Source organism: Pelecanus crispus, chromosome 3 (genome assembly GCF_030463565.1).
Source record: "Pelecanus crispus isolate bPelCri1 chromosome 3, bPelCri1.pri, whole genome shotgun sequence".
Taxonomy (NCBI): Eukaryota; Metazoa; Chordata; class Aves; order Pelecaniformes; family Pelecanidae; genus Pelecanus; species Pelecanus crispus.
The window spans coordinates 33,425,919-33,450,807 of NC_134645.1; the positions used below are offsets into that span (position 1 = coordinate 33,425,919).

Here is a 24,889-nt window from a genome sequence, read left to right on the forward strand (position 1 = left end):
ATTATTACTGAGGTCATGTAGGTGTAATTAGCATACACAATTCCACATATGAAGTGAACAATGAAGTATGTTGTAGTGCAGAAAAGAACCAGCTGCTTGACACAGCAGCCTGCCTGGAATAGTTCTCTTACCTTCCAAGTTAATCAGAAAGGTCCCTTTGATGATGGTTGCATCTGCAGGTGTTTCTTTAGGCAGCTCACTCAGCAGGGTTGTCTGGGAAGCCATCATTATTTCATTCAGCTGTGAAACACTAGAAGTTTCTTCAGCCTGCAGTGCCTAGGGAAGAGAGTTAATTTTCAGACTGTTGCTCAGCATCCTCCTCCTGGAAAATGTTAAAGCAAAAGTAGAATTACTGTGTATGTGATTGCAACAGCTGTCACAGCCTTGTCATTAAGAGAGCACAAATTTGTTTACACACACAGGTGTGCCTGTGTGTCTAAATAATCCATATATATAAAAAAAAATTATGTTTAAATCCAGCATCAAAACTGAGCTCTACCACTGCAAGCTCTAAGACAACAAATGCTAAGACACTGGTTCCTAATCAGAGTGGATGATTTGAACCAAGAGTCTAATTTACTTGCTCATGGCAGGAGCAGGAGTACAGACTTGAACTGCAGCATCCAAGGTTCCCTCTGCAGAAATTTTCCAGTTACTCTGAGGCTCACATCAAGAAAGCAGAGCACTTTGGAAGAGCACTGCCAGTGGCACTAGAACAGGCATTTTCAAGGAGTCCAGAGCTAGAGGCCAGTCACTAGTATTGTAGCTCAGGGGTCAGCATGGGGTCTGGTACTGTTTAACATATTAAATAACAACCTGGATGATGGGGCAGAGCATACCCTTAGCAAGTTTCCTGATGATACAGTGCTTGGAGCAGTGGCTGATACACTAGATGGCTGCACTGTCCTTCAGACAGACTTGAGTTAACACAATGGAAAACAGGCTAGCAGCAATCTCATGAAGTTCAATACAGGGAAATGCCCAGTCCTGCCCCTGGGGAGGAACAACCCCGGGCACCACCAGCACACGCTGAGGGCCAAGGGGCTGGGAAGCAGCTTAGCAGAGAAGGGGCCCGAGTGGACAAGCAGCTGACCACAAGCCAGCAACGTGCTCTCGCAGCAGGGGTGGCCAGCAGCATCCCGCACTGGGAAGAGCACTGCCGGCAGGACAAAGGAGGTGATCCTTCCTCGCGACTCAGCCCCGGTGAGACACAGCTGCAGTGCTGGGTCCAGTTCGGAGCTCCCCGGTAGAAGAGAGATGCGAACTTACAGTGTGAGTCCAGCAAAGGGCTGTAACGATGGTGGACTGGAGCATCTTTTGTATGCAGAGAGGCTGAGAGCTGGGACTGCTCAGCCCAGAGAAGAGATGGCTCAGGAGGATCTTATTAATGTATAAAAATACCTGATGGGAGGGTGTAAAGATGGAGCCAGGTGCTTTCAGCGGTGCCAGGACAAGGGGCAACAGACAGAAATTGAAAGAGGAAATTCCAAGAAAACACAAACCCACTTTTTACTGTGAGGGTGGTCAAATACTGGCACAGGTAGCCCAGAGAGGTTGTGCAGTCTCCAAACTCAGAAGTATTCAAAACCCAACTGGACACAGCCCTGGGCACCCTGCTCTAGCTGGCCCTGCCTGAGCAAGGGGCTTGTGCTGTACAATCTCCAGCAGTCCCTTCCAACCTCAACTACTCTGTGATTTTCTGGCAAGTACAAAGCAGAAGAAAGTTTACAGAAATTAGTATTTTGTTGTACAGACAACACTATTCTTAGTTACTCTTTTACCTCCATTAATTCGAACAGCAATCCAGGCTCAATTACAATGACAACTTCATATTCCAAAGCATTCTTGCCAGAGATGGACCCAAGGAAAGAGTCTCTCATTGCACATGCACCTTCTATTGCTTCCTCAATGCCAGGCTTCTTCCATGCTGAGCTTGCCCTAATCCAGCCAGTACGAAACACACCCTCTGAGTCTTGAAAGCAAAGCAAACAAAGGAAATTTTAATTTAGTGTCTTTCTGCTCAAGTGTTTATTAAATGAATTTTAAAAAATGGCATATCTCTGTATTTGCATTCCTTTTAGCTGTGCAATTAAAAGAATTCCTGAAAAATTGTATGTACTTTACCTTTCTTATAAGGGAGGTGCTGGAAAACCTCCTCTGCCAAGTGAGGAAGAATTGGTGCAAAGGATCGGACTACTACATCTAAAGCCTCTGCTAGCACAGTTTGACATGAACGACGCTTAGGATCTTTTTCTTCTTCACAATAGAGCCTGCAAGACAGAGATGAAAGCTGGAAAGTATTCGTAATGTTCATGTTACTGTTCTTGCTCAAGAGCCATACTTTCAGGACTGCCACTGAAAGTACAGAAGTCTGACCTAGCTTGCCTTTCTAAGGAAAGCTTTTCTTAATTGCCCTTCTTAGGCAAGCACAGTAGTATAGGTACAGGACCGCTTGCATACACAGCCACATTTTGTCATAGGAAAGCAGATTTAGAGCACAGGTGTTATGAGGAGCAGCTGAGGGAGCTGGGGTTGTTTAGTCTGGAGAAGAGGAGGCTGAGGGGTGACCTTACCACTCTCTACAGTTACCTGAAAGGAGGCTATAGTGAGGTGGGTGTTGGTCTCTTCTCCCAATAGTGAGCGATGGGACAAGAGGAAATGGGCTCAAGCTGCGCCAGGGGAGGTTTAGGTTGGATATTAGGAAAAATTTCTTTACGGAAAGGGTAGTCAAACATTGGAACAGGCTGCCCAGAGAGGTGGTGGAGTCACCATCCCTGGATGTGTTAAAAAAATACATAGACGTGGCACTCTGGGACATGGTTTAGTGGACATGGTGGTGTTGGGTTGACGGTTGGACTGATGATCTTAGAGATCCTTTCCAACCTTAATGATTCTGTTCCAGTTTTACCTTCATTAAAAAATAATCCAGCCACCAAGCCAGGAAACATGCAATTAATTATGACTCTACCCTTAATTGGTTTAGTGGTGGACTTGGGAGTGTAAGGTTAATGGTTGGACTGGATGATCTTAAAGGTCTTTTCCAACCTAAACGATTCTATGATTCCATTTATGATTCTGTACACAGCCTCTTAATTTGCTTCATTTGTACAGAAGAGAATCTTTCCTCAGGGAGGTGAGCATGCAGCTCTGAACCTTTGTTCTGGTTCATGTATAAAATTTATTATTAGGGCTTTTTTCTTTCCCCCCACCCTTTACTTGCATTCTGGAAACTAAAGATCAGTATAACCCCCAATCAGTGTAACTCCCTACCTCCTTCCCCGATGAAACAGCCCTTTCAAAATTTACAAACATATCAGCCACATCCTTAGGATTCTTTACCTGTTTTTTTTACATCAGTAGAAGACATTAGGTTGCCCAGATAAGTGCTAAAAGCCCTTCCCCCTACCTTCCTAAATTCAGATACACGCACTTCTAGGTAGAAATACAGATCCAAGAATTATCTTTAAAACTTTATGTAGTTTTAAATGTGTACACTTGATTACCTTTCAAAATGATTCAGTACCCCTAGTGGACAGAACATAGAAGCACACCGATGACAAAAATCTGAAAGCAGCTAAGCTTTCACCTGTGAGCTTTAGTGCACTAAAACAAAATACGTAACTGTCAAATGTTCTCTGCGATATCTGTGTTCACTCAACATTTGCCTGGAATGTTACTACCTCCATCTCAAACTGATTAACTCGTTTTTTCCCTTTTAAAGGCAGCAGTAATGCACTTACCTGTCTTTGATTATGCTGAAATAAAAGTTAGACAAGTTTCTGGAACAGAATGCTTGCAATAATCGAACGACTTTGCTATAATCATATTCTTTGTATGCTTCTGTGACCTGGGAGAGGGAGCAGAGAGAGATAAGAACAGCATATCAGTTTTCATCACATGGCATACAAGGACAACCCGTGATGAACCTGAACTTGGAGAAGCTGTAATGAGTGACACAAAGTCTGGGAGAATCTTTTCTTTGAAAGGTTGTTGGAAGGGGCAGGGGGGAGCAGGGGGAACATTAATTCAGTTAACAGTTAGGACAAAGAAATAATTTCAATTCAAATTTGAGGGGAGAAGACAGGGGAATCCCAGAAATTATGCCCATACTTTCTCATTCAGCAGAACAGTTCTGAGTGACAGAAAGGACTAAATTTTGGACTACAGCAGGTTTCCAAAGCTGTAGAAGTTTTGTGGGGTTTTTTTGGTTTTCTTTGTTTGTTTGTTTTTATAGCCTATTCTAACTATTTCTAAAGACTTCTAATTTGAGGCCTTGGACAGGGGGGAAGTGGGAGAAACTGGTCAATGTCAAAACCAAGTTAAGAATGTTAAAAGCAGAGCCTTCCTCTCAAAAGTTTAAAAGGTCTTAAGGGAGTGCACGCTGCAAGCAAACAAACCTTTGTGGTCATAATTTGCCTACTTGACCCACACTCTTTACTCAAACACTTAAAAGAATTTTCCCTAGAGGATATAACCAAAAAAAAAAGTTACACGTATATTCATCTAAATACAGTTTACCCCCACCTTGCTGCCGTAATCTTGCAATAAATGCAGCATGTATTGATCTACTATGTACATCTCTGAAGCGGGGATGGAATCGGTTTCTGGATTGAAGCCAGCCATGTTTCCCAGCATGAAGCGTAGTGTATTCCGAAGCTAGGAACAAACCAGAAAAATTAAATAATAATGGTCTGCACTTTAGATGAAACACAAAAATGATAATATTCTATAATAAATTAACTGAAGTTGCCTGTTTTTCAAAATGATTGTTTGAATAGTTACAAAAGCATCATGAAGAACATTTGCCAAAAGGGCCTACAGAAAAGTAAAGAAAAGACTGGCTATTACCGAAGCATGCTGCAAAAATCAGTCTTTTCCTTAGTATACTTCACTATTTGATCCATGGATGTAAAAAGCAGTAGTACCTACCTAAATGAGTTCAGAAAAGCTTTCTTTTCTTTTAGTCTAAAGATTGAAAAGCTTTGTAATGAGTTCTACTTGGCCAACACAACACCAAATATAAAGAGGACCTGTCATTAGAATGAAGAGCGTTAGCGTATTTGGCTCTTACCTTGTTGATATCATCTCTTGCAGCATTAAGTACAACAGGCCCAACCAGCACCTCAGCAAAAACATTTGATTCTGCCACCCACCAGCGGAGAACATCGGCACCGTATGGTGGATCCTTGGTGTGATCCTAAGTAGAGACAGAAAGGCACGAGTAAAATTGCTGGCGGTCCTGCAGGATGGTGAGCAGTGCAATTCTGTGTTGCCAGTGCTGTGAACATACCTGTAAATGTGCCCAGAAGGCCAGTGTGTTTGGAGGCCTTCACCCTCTTTTAGCAAGGTTTACTGTTAAAGCCAGGGCTACAATATATACTCGCAGCCGTCTGTGTACAGGCAATGCTAGAACTCAGGTAAGTTGAGATAAAGTCATCTTACAGCCTTGAATCCTCTGAATGCTTAACATTAAAATAGCAATGTTAATATCTAAAACGACATACTGTTTTTTCCCCCCCTTCAGACTGTTTTCCATCCTGTTTTCAACTCTGAAAATGGCTTCTCTCCTTTTGGAAAGAATAGAAACTACTGTGTGTTCTATCGAATCAGATAAGCAAGGCTGTGTAAGAATTGATTCTTTTGTCTAGAGAGTTGTAAAATCTACTGAGCAGCCTCAGAAAGAGCAACAGTACGACCAGGGAGGGGAAAAAATTGAGAGCATCACCTACAGCGCAACCTCCCTGACCATGGAATGAAGCAAATCTCCAGAGCCAATGAGCAGCCTAGGCTGAAAGCAGACAGATTGCTGGGGTGCAACCGCTACTCTGACTGCTCTGCTGCTAGGCCCAGCTTGTAGGTTTCAGTCAGTTTGAAAGCAAAGGTTAATTATTTTAATTTTTTTTAACCCCCCCATCACTCCATCAACAGTGTTCACAAGTAAAAAGGAACCATTTTACACCTTCTATATAATGTGTTTTCTTTTCTCTTAGCAAAGAACAAAGGTGTGGTGTTTTTTTAGCACTTACAGCTGAAGCAAAACAACTCAATGTTTTTACTCCAGCTAAATGGTATTGCAGTGTAGCCAAAGTCTTTAGAAGAGCCTTACAGAGTTCTGCTACAAGACAGCTGTTTAGAGAAAAAGATACCACAAACAGTTGCAGAATCTTGTAGTGAAAAATTGTAACTAGCGATTCTAAGAAACTGAAGAGTTTGACTTACTTCACCTCCATTGATAACTACATCAGGGTCAACCACGTTGCCAATAGATTTAGACATCTTCTCCCCTTTCTCACCAAGAGTAAATCCATGAACTACCAGAGTCCTGAAAAGATTTTAGTCCAAACAAAATCCCAGTGAAAAATCTATGTTAAGAATAGATTTCTAATGAGGACATTCCTAAGTCAAAACATACAGAAATCCTCTATTTGGTAAGCCTGAGGCTCCATCTGTTGAGTTCAATCAACCATGAATACACTGTATTACCATCCAAGTAGTGCACGCAACTTTATTTTCTTAATTTAATTTTGCCACGCGAGCAACAGGTTGGTTGTAGATATCCAGGGCACAAATATTTTAGGTGAATTAAAGACCAAAGTATTATTTACTCTTTAAGCCAATAGATTTCCCAAAATTGCACAGCCTCCTTGCAACTGACCCACATTACCCTTCTCTATGCTTTTCATCTTCCAGGGGACAAACACTATGTCACAGCTCCAGTATATGACATGCACACAGTGATTCTGAATTCCTTATACCCTAATGTTCAATTCACAAGTTAATGATCTTAGGAGATTTTCATACTGCACCTCCCATAACAATCCCTTTGATTATGGGAGTTGGAGAGATGGCAAAAGAACAGACCTGTATCTGATAATGTAACAGGATATACCTAAATGACCGAGAAAGAAAACATCTATTGAAATGATGGAAAAAATTTAAACAATAAATCCATTACAATCTAATCCAAGGAAAACTTGATACTGAAAATGTAAGAACATAAATCAGATACTTAGCAATGGCTTGATTTCCCTTGTTTATACACTATTGTCCACACCATCAAAAGCCCGGTATTTAATAAATGACCTAGCAATGCGTTTGCAATCCACACACTTACTTATATGGTGCTTTTTTCCTTGCTGCCACACTGGTTAATAGAGAGGATTGAAACCAACCTCCCAGTTGGTCTTTTCCTTCAAGGTACGTATCTGCTCTTTGCTCTGCACCTTTAAAAACAGACGATTTTGTTTAAAATATCAGCCTCTCTCTTCAAACAATTAATACACTTAATAGAAAATCTCTGAAAGTGATTAGTAAAACTTATTCTGCTCTTTAAACCCAGCAGATAAGTCACTTTTATAAATGGTGTATGGTTACTTGAACATGACACAAGTGATTCATTAGTATCACAATTTTTTTAAAATGCAAGATTCACTGAACTCCAAAATTTAACAAATAAGCTTGCTTTCCCCCAAACAAAATAATAAATTTTGAAAACAGAAGCTATCACACTCCGAGCACTTAATTAGCAGTTCTCAAAATACTTTCCAAGTATTCCTAAACAAACTGAAGGACCCAAGAAAAGATCACATACTTTGGAATTAATAAAAAGCTATGCTACAACCTGAAACTTCACCAGTGGGAATTACTCAGGATACAAGTCACAGATGTAACATGCCTGACGCCTGTGTAAGGCATCAAGTATTTTCAGAGGAGACCAGGAAGCTTTGGCAGTGACCACAGCTCACCTCTGACAGAATTTACATTTCTGGTCACTGTTCCAGGAAGATTAAAAATTTCAGGAAAGGGTTAGGACAACATGGGAAGCAGAAATCCTGTTGTGGGAGAGAGGGGTCTGGAGGAGCCTGGCTTGTTTAGCTTATCCAGGTGAAGGCTGAGTGGGAATATTATTCCCTATAAATACATGAAAAAGAGGAATGCTGGAGAAGAACAACTGGAGCTAGTGAGTACTGCTGGCATCAGAGAAAAAATAGGCTACAAGGCACATAGACTGGGTATTAGCAGACTGCACATTAAAAGCAGAAGAGCAAACCCAGCTTTCCCACAGGGCTGAAAGAGGGCAGCAAAGTTTTAATGGCTTTACTCATGGAATTCAGTCACTGTACAAAAAGGTACAGGACTCATTGACTCAAGAAGTCCCTCCTCATCTGCAACAATCCCAGACAGGTCACCATCAGAGTGAGAACAGAATAATGTGGAGCACAGAACATGCAAGTCAAAACCTACAAATGTGCAAAATTATACACATATTTGGCAGGCATTTAGTTTTTATTCTAAAAGTTGGTGGTATAATTTTCCAGATATTCAGACAAAAGTTCCTCTACACATTTTTTATCTACTAGCTCCTTTAATCCTCTTCCTAGGACCCCTGAGACAATGCTTCTTTCTGCTGCTGACACACTTGATTTATTTGTTTAACTTAATGGAAGTTTCGATATTTAGATCCATCCTGCAATAAAACAAAGTTCAACATTACAAAGGTCAAGGCTATACAGTTCCAGCTGGCACAGGAAAAATGTGTGGGTGGATGTTATGGTGTTTAATACATTTGTTTATTCCTTCAAGAAGATCTACAGAGTTTGGGTTTTAAAAGCAGAATAAGTAGGCATCAGCCTTTGTATTAACAGACTGCAAAAATACTTGTGAGGACCAGATAAAAAAAAGAGTATTTGTGGCAAGGAATAACAGTGGAAGATCTGTAATACCACATGTGTTTTTTTACAACTAGCTTACTAGGCACTGGTTTTAGGGAAGTGAATTTTTAATGGAAATGCCAGTATCTACAACTTGGAGGAGAGAAGAATTTAAACAAACAACTGATTACAAACAGCAAACTGTATTGGTCTTTTCTGACAGGAACTAGTACATCTGGCAGGCTGGCTAATGTAGCTTACAAAGTTAACGGAGGCCTGAGCATTTTATCTCTGTAAAATACAAACACAGGTTTTGCCTATACAAAGCCTGCCTTTTAAGTGCACGGGTAGCTCCCCTACCTCAGTTTCATTAAAATTGCAACGGTTATATAAAAATTAATTAGAACCGTGCACACGTTTCTTTGTAAATGGAGGAGTATGTCCGACAACCCAGAAGAGACTTTTCAGTTGTTTATTTTACACTGAGGTATAGTACATAGGTCATTAAAGAGAACTACAATTTATGATCCTTCCAGTTTGGATTTCAAGATTCCATATCTTTGATCTTACAGACTTTGACTTTTAGATTAAACTTACTGTATTTTAATACCAGGAATGAATCAGCGAAGATAAATTCAAGTCTCTCAATCAGCACAAAAGTTTAAACACTTAGATAGGTAAGTTGTAAAATAATCACATTCATTCAGTTAAACATTAGCCAATAAGATAGGGAAAAAAGTTATGATCTTGAAAACTACCATCATTGCGATACAAAACTACAGGTAAAAAGCTGTGCGACTTTTACCAATGGCATATCACATCTCAATACAGTCCAGTGTGCATTTTTATATGAAATATTTTGAAAAATAAGAATCTCAAGTTTGTAGTGCAGATGGCACTCTGCCCATAAGGAAAATGTAAAGACTGTAAGAGAATTTTAAGGCAGAAAGGAATTCTCTAAAACTGATACTCCAAAGACAGCTACTGAAATAAGCACTATCAAAAGGCTGAACACAAACTGAACTTCATAGCAAAAAAAAAAAAAAAAAAAAAAAAAAAAAAAATTCCTAGGCACCACAGCATTGAGTATTCAAAATTTTAGCAAATGCTTTGGAACCAAATTTTGCTTCCACCACACCTTCTTTTCGGAGACAGTGTATTAACACTCTTCCACCTCACAGCAGTACTGTGAAAATGAATTTATTCATGCATGAAGCATTCAGACTTAAATTTTAACATTGCATAAAAGAATATGGAAACAGTTCTTTCCAAAAATATTTGAGGCATATGTAGCAAGAAAAACAGGATTAGATAGCACAAGAAGAAACTGTTCAGTGAACACAGTGTTAGGCAAACAGAGCATTAATGAAGCAAACAGTATCCCCACAAAACTTCAGTGCTTTTCAGAGCACGTTGCACTTGTGGATCTGCTCTCAATCATGCAAGGGAATTGGTATTTATTTTACACACAATATAGTTATAACTGTACATTTTTGGCTTTTTGACTACGGTAGCTAAATCTTTGATCTTAGTGTGTAAGTCGCACCTTCCTACCTGCCACACTGCTGATGTAGAATGGTTTGGTTAATTTGTCATTTAGCTAGAAGTGGTACCTTTGACACACCTAGGCTGGAAAAAGGAAGCCAACCGTAATTCAATGAAAGAAGAGCAACTTTAAGTCATTTCCATCAGAACTATGCCCTGTCTCTGGTAGGAAACACAGCAGGGCATGCGTTAGAAACACAACTGTATCCATGCACTCCATGATTTAGGCCATTGAGCTTGCTGTCACCGAGCAATTCCTTTAACCTGTTCAAAAACCTCATATTGCAGAATCTCTCTCTCCTCTTCTTCCTCCGCACCCCCTTCCCAACCTGCCATATTTTTTGAAAGCAATCTGTGTAGCCATCAGCTAAAGGGATGAATTTTAGAACTGCTGCATCTCATTTATAAAGCTCCAACACAGCTAGTTCAAGTCCAGTGAAAACTCAGGCCTAAGTTCCTCAAGTTGCAGAGATATTGAAGAGAACAACTTCTTTTTGCAAGACTGGAACTGGCAGGTAAATCTGTAATGCTGTTTACTCCTGCTGGTTACTGACAGAGAGATCATTGATTTATAGTTTTCAATAACCTGAGTTCATGGTAGTGGAACAATTATGAACATTAGTCTCACAGTTTTAGCCATCTATTATATCCCCCAGTTGCTCTGAAATTAACTTATGTGCTGCGGAAGAACCACTGCCATGCATGACACCGTCATCAGAAGGCGAGCAATAACTGCTGTTTATCACTGATCTCCTAATACAAAATTAACAGGTAGCACTTTACAGGTAGCACACCAGCTTCCACATGCCTCTGTGCTTTCATGAGTTTAAGCCACGGGAAGTTGTTCTTCCTGTTGTGACATTCTCTAAGCAATTTTGGATTTCTCTGTGGATTTCATCCATTTTTCCCCCAAGAGTACTTTGGAAAAGAATCCCACCTGTTAGCCTGTTTGTAAGCCTTGCCAATTATTTTTATTGACATAGGAAGAAGTTCTGCAAAAACTTTTAAAAGCTGGAGCATATTGGGAAATGCAAGAAAAAGCTATTAATTCACAACTTCTCTTACAAAATGCATTCTTCATAAAGGGTAAGTTAAAACAGTAATTTCACATGAATCACAGACTGCACTTCCACTTCTGGCAGTGGCTGGGAGCCTCAATTACATAGGAAAAAGGTAACAGGTTTGTGTAATTTCTGAAGATAAAGAGGCTTACGAGATCACACTGCTTGTTAGTCGTTCCCCCAACTTTTGAACCAGTGGGGCCACTCCAGTCATGTCAGACAGCAAAAGAAGATGCTTTACACACACCAAGTTCCAGCAAGTTTCATGGAAATAGATGACTAGATAGAGAAGAGGAACTTTTAATGGTTCCGTGAAAGAAGTCTGTACTGTGAAAGACCCAACATTTATTAGACATTACAGAATCCATATGGGAGCCTTACACAAATTAACAGTGAATCAAGGGTCTGCTATTCCTTATTAAATATGAGGTCTTTCCTCTACGCAGGATTAGAAGTAGTTTTTGCATAATGATGTGTTAAGCCCTTAAAGAATGCAGGTATGTAACTGCACAGAAAATACCACTACTTTGTTATACCTTTCAAAACCAAACCAGAAACATTTTTAAAGACTATGAACTTTAATATATGTAAAGGTCTTCTGGAAAATGAATGTTTGCTGATGGTACTGTTGCCTGACCACGTTGCTAAGGAATAAAACCTCTGGTACTAACGTGTATTATAATTCAACAAGATTGTTATCATGCATTTGTGTACTGAGGGTTTAAAGTCCAACAGACTTGATGTATGGGACCAGACTACTCCTTTAGAAAGGACACCTGACTTTGGACTATCCTCCAGGCAAACAGCGTATATTATATATTTGTATAAAAACATATATCTGCTACCTGCTGAGTAGCAACTACTGGCAGTAGGAGCTATAAATAGCATATAGCAAGCATAAATATTTTAAGCCACAATACGCTGCTTTAGTTACTGAAAGTAATCAGAAGTGAAAAAGTACACGTACACTGTTAAAATTATAGAACTTAGCATGCACAAGCACAAACTGAAATTTCTTAACTGAAAATAATTTAAGAGTTACCAAATAGCAGTGAAGTACCGTGGCCGTTTCTGTCATGAAACTTCTATACTCAAAACAAATATGTTCTGATTAGAAGATATATGGTATGACATGGCAGAATCAGCCAGAATATTAGAAAAATCTCAGCTTCAACTATGCTGAAAATGAGTTTGCCAACATTAAATCCTTACCTTTACAAGCAAAAGCAGCTTTACAAGAAGTCACAACCAATTTCCTGCTGGCATAATCTAACTCAGTTTTGCTGACACCAACACCATCATGCAAAACAGTGACATCAAAATATGTTTGTTCTCCAAGTGTTTTAAAAGAAAGATCACCATATTAATCTGTACCTTCCAAAACATGAGCCCAGGAAGTTCCACTGTCAAACCAGATGTCTAGGACATCCTGTCCTTTGACATAATCCAAAACATCATGACCACCAGCCTATTAGAAAAACAATTAATAAATAATGCAAAATAGAATACTCTGTATCATTAATGCTTTTCAAAGCTAGAAATAAAGTAGATTTGGTTTCTGGACCAGTTTTGTACAGGCTCCGCTACCAACTTTGTGAGTGAACACAAAATAATTTATATTATTTTTCACAATAGTTTTCAGATAATTACTGATGAAAACCCAAAACAGAACAAGCAAAAATTATAAAAGTAAAAAAGATGGCAGAGTAACGCTACAGCTTGTGTGCTAGCTTAACAACACAATTATTAAAGGAACAATAAAAAATTAGGAAGAACTAAACAAAAATTTGAATCTATTTTAATGACAAAGACTTACTATATATTTGGTCTCATAGTTTGGTTAATTAGGATGTCACTTTCCTCCTGAACTAAAACAAGGAGGATGGAGATCTCTGCCCTGAATGAACGGCACAAATCTGATTGTGCATATTTTGCCATACTCAGATCGCACTTTCTGAATATTTCTTTCACAGGATACCTTCTCATGAAGTACAAGACTGAAAGGGATCATGGGAATATATGAAGGTTTTATATTATTTCCCATCAGTGAACTGTCTCAAGCACCTTCTGTATTTGAAGTAAAAAGATTACCTTCGCTACAGCCTCTTTTGATAGTAGTTGTTCAATAGGAAGGGTCCACCATGCGTCTGTTCCCTGCTGCTCCACTATTTTGATGACATCTGTGATAGTTTCACTGGGTTAGAAGGAAAAAAAGGGGTTCATGAATTGATGAGTTAATCGTACCTTTCTACAAGTATCCCGGATCCAAAGTGGTGAGATATACTGATAAAGAGATCAAGCTATTTTAACGTGTGATTTTCTAGCTTCTAATCCAGACAAAACTCCACAGAGCTTTCTGCCTGTATTAAAAAGACTTCCTACTTTTGTCTTCCAAGATGGGTAAGGTTGTGTAAAACCTGGGCATACAAAAAACCCTTTTTAGCAACATTTTTTTAAACTGGTAAGAAACATATATATAAAAATATATTAATCCCAGCAATGTGGGAAACAAACTTCTGTACCCAGTACAGGAGTGATGTAAACAACCATTCAACATACGCTCTAAAGGCAATATATGAGTGAATTGATTTTTAGTATCATTTAATGCTAAGTCTAGACATAAATTAAGACAGCTCAAAAACCAAAACAAACCCCACATACTTTGTCTTGCTGACTCACATAGCACTTACTAAAGAGGTGATTTTTAAGACATTTGCTGTATTTAACTTCAAACTAAAACCACTGTGTTACCCAAGCCACCAGAAATTTATTTTTAACTCAAGAAATTAAGATTTAATAAATTAACTAACTTCTTGACATAGTATTGTGAAAGAGCAAAAAGTAAAATAATGATCTGGCATAATTAACTTGAAAAAACACAAAAGGCAGATTATCTAACTTCCTTAGCATCATCACTCAGTTTTGTATTTGGACTTCAGCATGGTATTTTTTCTGCACTGCTAATAAGTTGAGCTACATCCCTAAAACATTTAGTGGACTCTTACACACAGAATTTAAGCATGAAAACCCATGTTCTCCAAGAAGATGTAGAACAAATTATTACTTAATTACATGACACGAGGTGCAACAGTAAGAAGAAAATGCAGTTTTGCTCTTGATTGTGGCAATAAAACTGCAGTGACAGACCAACAGTTTTGTATTAATCAATCTATCATCAATTAATCAATCTACTTTTCAAAGTAAATTCCTGTAGAACATCCCAGTAGGTTTTCTGGATAGAAAACCCACTAACCAGTAACACTCACAAAGCAACAGCCAGCTAGCATACCACTGCTATTCTTACCCTTTCAGACTAGAATGAATATCATTCACCTTCCAGTTTAATGACGATAGGACACAATTTATGGCTTTGTAATATACCTGCTAACATTTATCTTGGTAAAACAACATTTAGGAGCTCTGGTTCTGAGTGGTATCTTTTCCTTTCAGAAATATTTGCACAGAGGCCTATTTGCTTATACTTCCAGTTGTGAAGTGTTACTTCTCCAAGACAAAAGCAAACAACTCCAGTCCTGGTAGATCCCCGGCAGATAGCTGGTAAGTATCCCTTATGTGTTGCCGCCTTCAGGCTAAATTTTCAGATTCAGAAAGCTCTTGGGAAAAATCAAATAAGCCAAAGAAAAGTCTGTTTGTCTCAGCCCACACTAAACTATTCCACTCAATTTATCTCTCTCTTGTGAGAGAGACAAGAAGGTACTTGTCAGTACCTTCCACTGAAGAGCCCTGACTTTACACCCAGACCTTCAATGATGACACAGGCCGTAGCACCTGGGAACATTTTAGAAAAAGCAATACATAACATTATTTTTCACTCCTTGCCAACATAAGGCTCCATCTTCGATTCTTCTCAAATACACTATCACTGTATTTTTAAAGACAATTATGGATAACTAGTTATCTTCAAGTGAACATTTCAAGAGCTCTCCACAGCCTTAATGCCTTCCTGTTACTGGCCAAGTCTTACCCACGGAAGTCACCAGAAGACAGAGTAACCAAATTAGAAAGAGAATGATTTACCCTAGGGCGTGCTTATTACCAGATAAAAGGTTAGTGCATATCGAGTGATTTCATGGAAGAAGTAATTCAGTGCTCAGCTAATGGCTCTGGCATCAAATTAGAGGCAGAGTTTTTTTCTGATCAAGAATCATACCCATTACCAATATAGAAAAGCTACCTGCATACTCTATAAAGCAAGTAGAAAATTTAAACAGGAACTAAGCTTGTCTTCCATGTAACCTTTCCATATTGGTAATATGCTTCAGTGGAGGGACATAAACTCTAGCGATGAATTCATTTTCAACCTATACATTTTTAAAGCATTTAACAGGTATCAGACGATATCAATGCAGGGATTTTTAAAAGGTGATAAATCCAGCTACAGACCAAAACTAACAGCTGCCTTGGACAACGCATAGGAATATACTCTTGGCCAACAATGTTTTCCAGCAACCATCTGGATTCAGCTTGGTAACAGCAGAAATCTCAGTTTCTCAGATGTTCTAAGCTTTAAGTAAAGCAGATATAGCCTGAAGCACCACCAGTTATCTGACATTGCAACTTTTAATTGCAATGACATCTCTCCTCAAAGGAAGAGGTAATAATTAAGGTCAGGCCTATCACACAAAGATTTAGAGAAATTAATAAGGGTGGGGGGACCTGAAGCACAGTGTAGAGTGCAAACTGTGTTACCTGTAGTGAGGATGAACTGTTCTCCTTCCCATCAGAGGCAGGGGGAGGGACAAGAAGGAAGTAAAACCTTGCTATCAATCTCCCTCATCGTAAAATGACTGCCTTCATTTATAGTAAGTATTGCCAATGCCACACAACAGTGGTGTACCATTGTAGATACAGCATTACTAGAAAACATACTATGGACTAACTTTTTATGAAGGGTATTGCTATGCAATGCAAAGGCTTATATTGTTAATTTATGAAGGGCAGAATTTTTTTTAAAGACACATTTTTGTGACACGTGAACTAACAGATACAATTATGCTACAGATCAAAGTTTTCAGACAACTAAAAGAAGGTCAGATTTGTGTTATGAATCACAAGAAATAAAGAGTCAATGACTGTGAAGTCAACTTATTATTGACCAATATTATCAAAATAATGTCATAGTTTCAAATCAAGTAAAAAAAACATTTTAGCAGTGCAAGTTTTTTTCATTATACTCCGTTTCCCTACAGAATGTAAGTGAACATTAACAGTCAAGTATTTTATAAGAGGAGACAGTTAAGACCAAAGATTTCCAGGACACCATTTCACCAAATACTTTTTCCTCCTACAGTTTGAAAAAGCCAAGAAAAACAAACAAACAAAAAACCCAAACCCTGTTCCTCTAATCTTTTCCCAGGATCCTCACAACTAGCTATTACAAGAGAAAGAGAAATGACTATATTTAAGGTATCTGTATTGTTAAGAAGGAAGATTTTTGCAAAGGACTTTAATGTAAGGTGCAAGTGAAACCCACCTTTCTCAAATAACTACTCATCACTTTATAATCTGTGGGCTTCAATGTGAGCATGATAATTCACCGAGTTAGCAATAAACACCATTGTAAAACTTTGCCCTGTATTCATACACTATCTAGAAGAACTTCAATTACGTGTCACTTGCTACGTTTTAACACTGAAACTCCTATGGCAATTCACGCTACCACGACACCAGCCAATCACTCTGAAGTCTGATATTGATTACGCTGAACACTTATTTAATGTGTTAACAGAAATTAGGCAGCATTAAGATATAGTCAGGAGAAGAAGAATACAGTGCCTGATGTTCTCTTGACTTCTTTCAAACAACAGTAAAGAGGGCAAGTTATCTTCTTTTTTACAAGAACGTTGATACTGCAGCAGTAAGTATTTAGGTTATGGTAAGTTGCTACTGCTTACAAGTCACTGAAATGTCTTAATATTTTAAAAAGCAAATTAGAGTGCAGGGTATTTTACTTCAAACATAGGTTGGGGTTTTCTTTGTCAGAAATTTAAGTTACGTGTTAATCAAAGTCACAGAGAAGGGGACAGAAGTTCTGAGGCATTAGAATAATCTTTGTAATAGTAGTTATTATTACCAATATCTGTGAATTTGTAAAGAAGTTATTGCATGAGGTCAGATTAAAGTATGTATTTCACATTCATTACCTGGTCTGAGCTACTACTGCAAATACAAATCTCTCGTTTTACTTTTGGAGCTCTCTCTCTCTTCTCTTTCACCAGTTACAGAATTTCCTAGAATCAGAATGTTTTCTCTTGAAATCTATTAAATTCTGAAAGTTGACAAACAGTATAAGCATTTATTTACGCATGTATTCTATTTAAAGTCTTTTTCTTCACTTGTACAGAAAAATCGCACAGAATCTTACCTCCATATTCTTACTGAAAATGGCAATAATGAAAAAATGTTCCCTATTCTCTCTCTCATATAGGGTTTTGCTATCTTATAATAATTTTTTAATTCCTGATCACAATATGATGTGGTATACTCTACATAAAGAATCTAATTGCAGTAGAGTATTAAATTTACAACCATAATTTACAACCAACAGTGTCACACAATCAAATGCCTGGGGGGCCACAGCAGCAAACAGGAAGACTTGTGGAGATCTTGCATGAAACTTGTTGCATGCAAGATTACAATCCAGCTCTTGGCTTTCAAGTTAGAAAGACAGGATTGTTGGTGTGGGAAAAACATTCTGTTACAGATGAGCAGTTGCATCTTGAAAGAGAAGCTTTCTGCAGCCTTCCTGAATCTGCAGCAGATTCAGAGGAAACTCTCACTTAGAAGGAAACAAAATGGTTTATTTTAGGGACTTTTTTTTTTAAAAAGAAGTCTTTTTACAGGTGATACATAACCAGGATCACTTAAGATCGACCATTGGTGCTCTCATATGTAACAGCAACTCCATGTGGACTACACTGACTTCCAGTGGAGATGCTGTTACTTTTGATAGCCACTCAAAAACTCCATAGCAGCTGCTACTGGAAGCACGTTTATCCAGCATTCAAGATAAGGAAACAGCTTTTGTTTTGAAATGTAAGCCATTTACTGTTGTTTAATGATATTAATTATTCACACAGTCTGAATATGAAACTTCTTCAGTGTTAGAAATATGTCAGTGACCTAATTGTGATAAGATTTTCAAAATGATAATGCAAATGCAATGAAACAGCTAAGCCTAAATATTTATTTCGGTAAGAACTGGTGTCCAGGAAAATGACCTATGAATTGACAGACTGCTTTCTAAATTTGCCTGTCATTTCTATAGGCCAATATTCTGTGCACTTTTCCTACTCTGGTTACGTAAGTCTGCTACAGCTAACTTAAATATTTAAATGAGCGTGTTACACTTTTGAAAATTTCACCTCTACTGTAAAATATATTAGAAGTAAAGAGTACTGACTACAAAGGAGCATCAGAAGCTGTCAGTCAAATGAAATAAATCTACTGTTCAAGCATATTGTATATGTCTTTTTTTTTTTCCTTAAATGTCTCTTTTTTTTTCCCCCAAATCAATTTTAACTAAACATGCCATACTGTCCCTTGGTTCACTCACCTACATGCATGACTGCTGAGCCAATACCTACGCACAAATGTTGAATTGTTAAACTATTGCAGTTTAGCACGCCAAAATGCCCTGATTGCCACATATCATACAACTCCAGCAATAATCTCACACAGCTCAAGCACTTACAAAAGACATGCTTTTTCATGCAGGTCACTGGCTTTCAAGGTAATCTTCCTACAATCTAAACGAATTCCCATGCATCCCTCCTTTCAAATGCTTTCTGTACCAGCTGGGTCAGCTCCTCTATGTTCTGAAGGACCTATTGCTTCACGGTGCCCTTCACGTTTGACTGCCAACTGTTAAACTGTTTCTCATTACGCTCTTACTTTGTTGTTAAACTACATATTTAACAATTTTAAGCAAGCACAAGTAACACACTCAAGCCTACTCTGCAGACAGACTACAGTAAGTATTCCTCAGAAACTATAATTTTTTAATATGAACACATACTTACTTTTTAACACAGTAAAAGTTTTTGCAGGTAAAATGATTTTACACCCCACAGAGCCTCCATCCCTTTTTACTTCCTGATGTGCGTCAGCATTATTCAGGTACTATAAATGACTGCGATTATTGTGGTCTCTTCTCAACAGTTATTGCCTACTGTGAGAGAGTCAAAGTACATATCTGTGCACCTACACACCCAGTCACACTAGGTGAAGCTAAGGACTAACTACAAAGTCCATTCCCTGCTCTCCACACCCTAAGCCTCACCTACTACTATACTTATGTGCTCAGTCCAGCCTCTGGAAAACGTGCTGGACTCTCTGCAGTATATTTATTCCACACCAGAATAAAAACAGTTCTGCAACACTACTTAAGTTCATCTCCAGCTATGCAATCTTATTATCCGCAATGAATTTGCACAAATGGTTGTAAGGTTAAGATGTATAAAATGGAGTTACACTAGCACCTCTCAAGACACAAAACAATTATGGAAATAAACAATGGATGTGGAACTCCACAATACTATTTTTACAAAACCACCTCTTAGAGGATATTCACAATTGAAAACCTCTGTTCACCAAAAGGGTAAAAGCAGAACTCTTATTACTCCTTAAAAGACAGAAAAGGATCATATTTGCTTGAGGTTTCTTGTTTTAAAGCATAGCTTGGATTTCCTCCATGTTACATTGTCTGGAATTCCTGAAATGCAGTGTTTGCAATAGCTGGATGCTATTAACTTAACCAAAAGATGGCAGAATAAGGCTAGCATCTGAAGCTTTAGACATACCAAATCATACAGCTAAAGGTCACTTACTTAACATTTGTTAAGGCTGGCTCTTCAAAACCACTCCAATTTTATTTTGAAACAAAGTGCAGTTATTTATTCTGCAACCAATTTGGTTATTCCACTTCAGATATCTCATTGTCGCTTATTCAATTGCAAAAAGCTATTTTGACAAAATACCTCTATTGTTCAATTTATAGTGCTAGAATTACAGGTGCAATCTGTTCTAACTACAACTTGCATTTTACTCCTTGCTTAAATGTAAAGGCCAGCAATTACTGCCAGCTCACTTAACTTGAACATGAGGGATGAAAGCAGCAATTACTATGAAGGGGACTTTTCAGGTAACTTCAGTATCTAAGTAAATTGGTTCCTATTACTTACATACAAGTCACCTTCAGCAGTGAGTTTTTGACTGTTTTAAGTTATAGCTGAATTAGCTCTGTGTATAAAAAATTACAAGTAAAAGCATGTAAAGAAATTTTCAAAGGAAATGATCTGATAGTAATACTCAAAAGTAATTTTTTAATGAACTTTAGTGTCTTATGTTCTTTTAGTGCCTCTCTTCTGCTAAGTAACAAGCGACAGGACAAGAGGAAATGGCCTCAAGTTGCACCAGGGGAGGTTTAGATTGGATATTAGGAAAAATCTCTTCACCGAAAGGGTTATCAAGTATTGGAACAGGCTGCCTACGAAAGAGGTTGAGTCACCATCCCTAGAGGTATTTAAAAAACATGTAGATGAGGTGCTTAGGCACATGGTTTAGTGGTAGACTTGGCAGTGCTAGGTTAACGGTTGGACTTTATGATCTTAAAGGTCTTTTCCAACCTAAACAATTCTATGATTCTATGTATTTATACTTAAATAGTTAGAAGTTTTATAATATCGTGTAACTGCAGCAGAACAGACAGTGTTCATTCTTTCCTTTTTTAGTATAAAAACCTAGACAAATACCTGTTTATCAAGCATTCTCCTGTGTTCTTCTGATAAAAAACAGGAATCGGAACACCCCAACATCTTTGCCGTGATATACACCAAAACGTCCTTCTGTCCAGCATTTCCAGCATTCTGTTTGCTGCAGATGTAGGAATAACTTTCACTTTTTTCAGTACTTCCTATAAAGTAGACAGTGAATTGTTGAACATGCTTCAGCATTCAGACAAACACTGTTTATGCTATCAGTAAAAAAAAAAGTACAGGTCTATACTCCCACTCCCAGTACTGAGTAACATGTTCTTGGGCAACTGTCACATTTACTTCATTTACTTCACCGCATGTTGCTCTTCAATAACGTATTTAGAATGCTGTATATACTGTACATGTCCCCACAGAGCAACCAATGCTTTTTTGCCAGCTCTGATTCTCTAGCAGATGCACCTTAAAGTGAGTTAGAAATGGCACCGGTATCTCTACCTGAAGTTTAATAGCTCATTGTGTCTTGTGCTGTTGTCTACTTTGAAACCACACCTGGATACATACGCCTGTAATTAGAGAGTGTGGGCCACCACTCACTCCCAACCCTGCTGAATAACCATCATATTTTCCTTCATTCTAGATAAAGATGAGTATGGAATAAACACCTCATGCCCTAATTAGAATGAAATCACTATTACCCAAGACAGGCTAAGGTGCTGGCCTGAGTTTTCTGTGTGGATGTACATAATTTCAAAGAGCACTGCATTAAAAAAAAAAAAAAAAAAAAAAAAAAAAAAAAAAAAGAGTTTTAAAGTTGTTTAAAATAGGACTGTGGCAAAATTAATAGGGGAGCAAACAAAGATGTCCGGCCATGCAAGGCTACCATAACAAAGGTAATTTTAATAGTGATAAAATTATCTCTTCTGATTTAATTCCTTGAAACATTGTATTAAAAATATTTTTGGGGAAAAAATGCAGTAGCTCTAAAAAAAACTTATACATCTCCTGCAAATACAATGAACAAATATGTCAGTCAATGTATTTATCCTGGATTATATTGACAAAACAACAACAACATTCATCACTTCCAAAAATAACTAACACTATTCAACTAGTGCTTGTAAACCCTAGAGAAGAACATATTCTGGGGTGAGCTACAGCAAGGTTTTTTTTCTGACTCCAAATGGCATCAGCTGTCTTTAAACATCCCATAACAAATCAAAGTTACATACCTGTGCTGTAGCCTTCATGCTTGCTGTGTTTACAAACCACTGTTTGCTGGCACGAATAATTATTGGTTTTTTAGTCCTCCAGTCATACGGGTAGCTGTGCACATATTTCTCCTCTTTTAACAAACTCCCAGCTGCTTGAAGCATCTGAATGACTGAGAGAAAAAATGAGGCAAGATTAAAACCCGATTTGAACATACTGCTACTTTTAACCTCAATTCATTCCCTTCCATGATCAACACATAATAAGAAGTGCCTGTACCTCGTCCATATTCAAAATGTGTTCAGTTTATATGAACCCTCAAAATGTACCTGCAGGAATGTAACTGATAAAGTAACAAATGACTAAACATCAAATACTCACCAGCTTCATTCCCCTCTTCAAGGACATTCTTGTTTTGAAGTTCAGGACCTGCAGCTTCGGTAAAAAACCCACCTTCATCCACAAGGCAATCCTTAAAATAAGTATGTTAATCATGTCAATAAAATACCATGTGGCAATTAATTACCTTTTTGGTATTTAAAAGTGAGTTAAGTGCTCTGCTAAGTACCTACTTTTCTGATGAATAGTGAGGTATGTTGTATTTAAGTACACTTCAGATTTAGTGAACTGCAGTTTAGTAATCTACCAGGCAAGTGAATTTTACATATCAGAAGAAACGAACGCCATTGTATTTGCAGATACCCCACAACTGTCTTACATCAACTCACTGGTTAGTATTTCAATGACTTTCCAAATTAACATGAAAAACAAAAACAAACAAACAAAACCTCAAGAAAAACCGTACCCTTGAAAAAAACCAACCAGAAATACGAGTATAATCAGGTTTCGGAACATCTCAAGAGTCACCTCTTTAAAAAGGTAAAAGAGAAAAAGAATACCCTGCATCTTCATTTCCATCAAGCACAAACTGATCATGCATAACTGAACTGTATTTATGTATGTGTTTAAAACAAGCTTTGCTGAAAAAGCATAGTAATAATGACCCACATAACTGGTGATTTACTGGTCTGCAAGATACAGCTTTAAAAGCCAATTCTGAGTACTGAGAGCCAGTATCTGAGAATTGTTGTCTGTGTTATCCTTTAAGAAACAAAAACACAGAGAGAGAAGAGAAATCTGATTGTATTCTACCACTTCCCTGTAAGCTTTAAGTAGCAGATGGATGAAAAACTTCATCCTTTTATTATGGTACGCACTTCTTTAAGGTTAGTCCTGCATTCCTGCAGGCCACTAGTGATACACAAACTTGTCTGAATGCTTCAAAACATTTTCAAGTTCTATGCACAAATCATAACAATCACTTCAGTGGCACGTGATCAAACAGTTGCAGGAAGTCAAGAGCAACAGCTGAAAAAATAAAGTACCGTGGGTAGCTGATGGTGGGAAGCTACACCGTAGTCTTCCATACCATGAGCTGGGGCTGTATGAACTAATCCTGTGCCTTTTGCCATTGTCACATGATTTGCAGGTAACAGAGGAGAGACTCTGCCAGGAATTGTGGGATGAGCACAGGAACCATCTGCCAAATCTACACCTGGGGGTGAAAAAAGCAGAAGAGAAAATAGAGAAACAATTAATCCATTCAGCTTCTTTTATCAGAGAGCAGAAATAGAACAACCGATCAGCAAGTGTATGCATGGGACACTATTCAGATGTACTACTTCTTTCTTTATCTTGTTTGTGGGTCCCTGTCCAAATGCTTTCAAATTCTCTGTGTTGTTAATCTTACACACAGTTTTTTTCCTTTGAAGAAAAAGCTTTTCTTCTACCTTAGACAATGGTATTCCATTAGCAGTCATGCTCCACCTAGAGACACTCCACACGTTCCCGTTTCTTGGGGACCAGTGTCTCAGTGTTCCGGAAAGAGATCTCAATAATGATTTAGTAGGCTAACACCCTTGAATTTTGGATCTTATCCTAAGTTCTGCAACTAAGTACTAATACTAACATGAACAATCCATTTAAATTCTCTAAATTACATACAAATAAAGAGAGCACAGCATGAATGAAGCTACTGACAATTTAAGGTTTAAAAAAACCACTGAAGAAATCTTAGTAGTAAAGCCTTGCTGAAAGTCAAGAATCACAGAGCTTAAGGAATGCTTCATATGACAAAACGGCCTTTGTTGAACGCTTTTTTCCTAGAAGGAACTACTGTAACACAGCTAGGTACACAAATACAGAAAGGTAATAAATATAACTAATTACTGAATATACGGGAAGGTAAAAAGAACAGGTTCTAATATTAAATTTCTTTTCGAGAAGGTCCAACTCTACTGCTGCATGTTATCTCCAAATCATGTGATTCAAGAAGGTGGAATCTGTGAGAACGCCACCTCCAGGTAATTTTATCATTAGGTAAAAAAAGATTATTAAGCAGAGAAACGGATAATTTTTTTCCCCTCTGAAAAAGAAGGCATGGAAAGACACCAAAACAACCTGAAAAGAAAAAGTCATAGAAACCACCATTCTCACCTCCTTCAGATATGCGTATTTCCAGCATTAAATCACTGATAAAGGCAAATGAATAAAGTTTACAAATGACACATTAAATCCCAACTCATGACACCGAATCAGAAGTCTGTCTGTTAAGAAATATCACCATGCAGTCTGTTAGGATGTAAACTTAACCGCTTTAGTTTGTCAGTACAGACAACAGTCGTCA

General features: G+C 38.1%; 1 protein-coding gene across 1 annotated transcript in view; it reads right to left on the minus strand.

Annotated features, from left to right (window-relative positions):
- The window catches only part of IARS2 (isoleucyl-tRNA synthetase 2, mitochondrial), a 30,269-nt gene that overhangs the window by 363 nt on the left and 5,017 nt on the right, over positions 1-24,889 (minus strand). The window contains exons 9-22 of the mRNA XM_075706933.1: positions 23,589-23,758; positions 22,585-22,675; positions 22,224-22,375; positions 21,031-21,191; positions 13,349-13,451; positions 12,632-12,725; positions 7,115-7,223; positions 6,220-6,322; positions 5,072-5,197; positions 4,525-4,656; positions 3,741-3,847; positions 2,125-2,270; positions 1,782-1,972; positions 132-276 (exon numbers count right to left, since the gene is read on the minus strand). Coding sequence (XP_075563048.1) covers positions 132-276; positions 1,782-1,972; positions 2,125-2,270; positions 3,741-3,847; positions 4,525-4,656; positions 5,072-5,197; positions 6,220-6,322; positions 7,115-7,223; positions 12,632-12,725; positions 13,349-13,451; positions 21,031-21,191; positions 22,224-22,375; positions 22,585-22,675; positions 23,589-23,758 — 1,830 coding nt within the window. The remainder of the gene's footprint in view (positions 1-131; positions 277-1,781; positions 1,973-2,124; positions 2,271-3,740; positions 3,848-4,524; positions 4,657-5,071; positions 5,198-6,219; positions 6,323-7,114; positions 7,224-12,631; positions 12,726-13,348; positions 13,452-21,030; positions 21,192-22,223; positions 22,376-22,584; positions 22,676-23,588; positions 23,759-24,889) is intronic.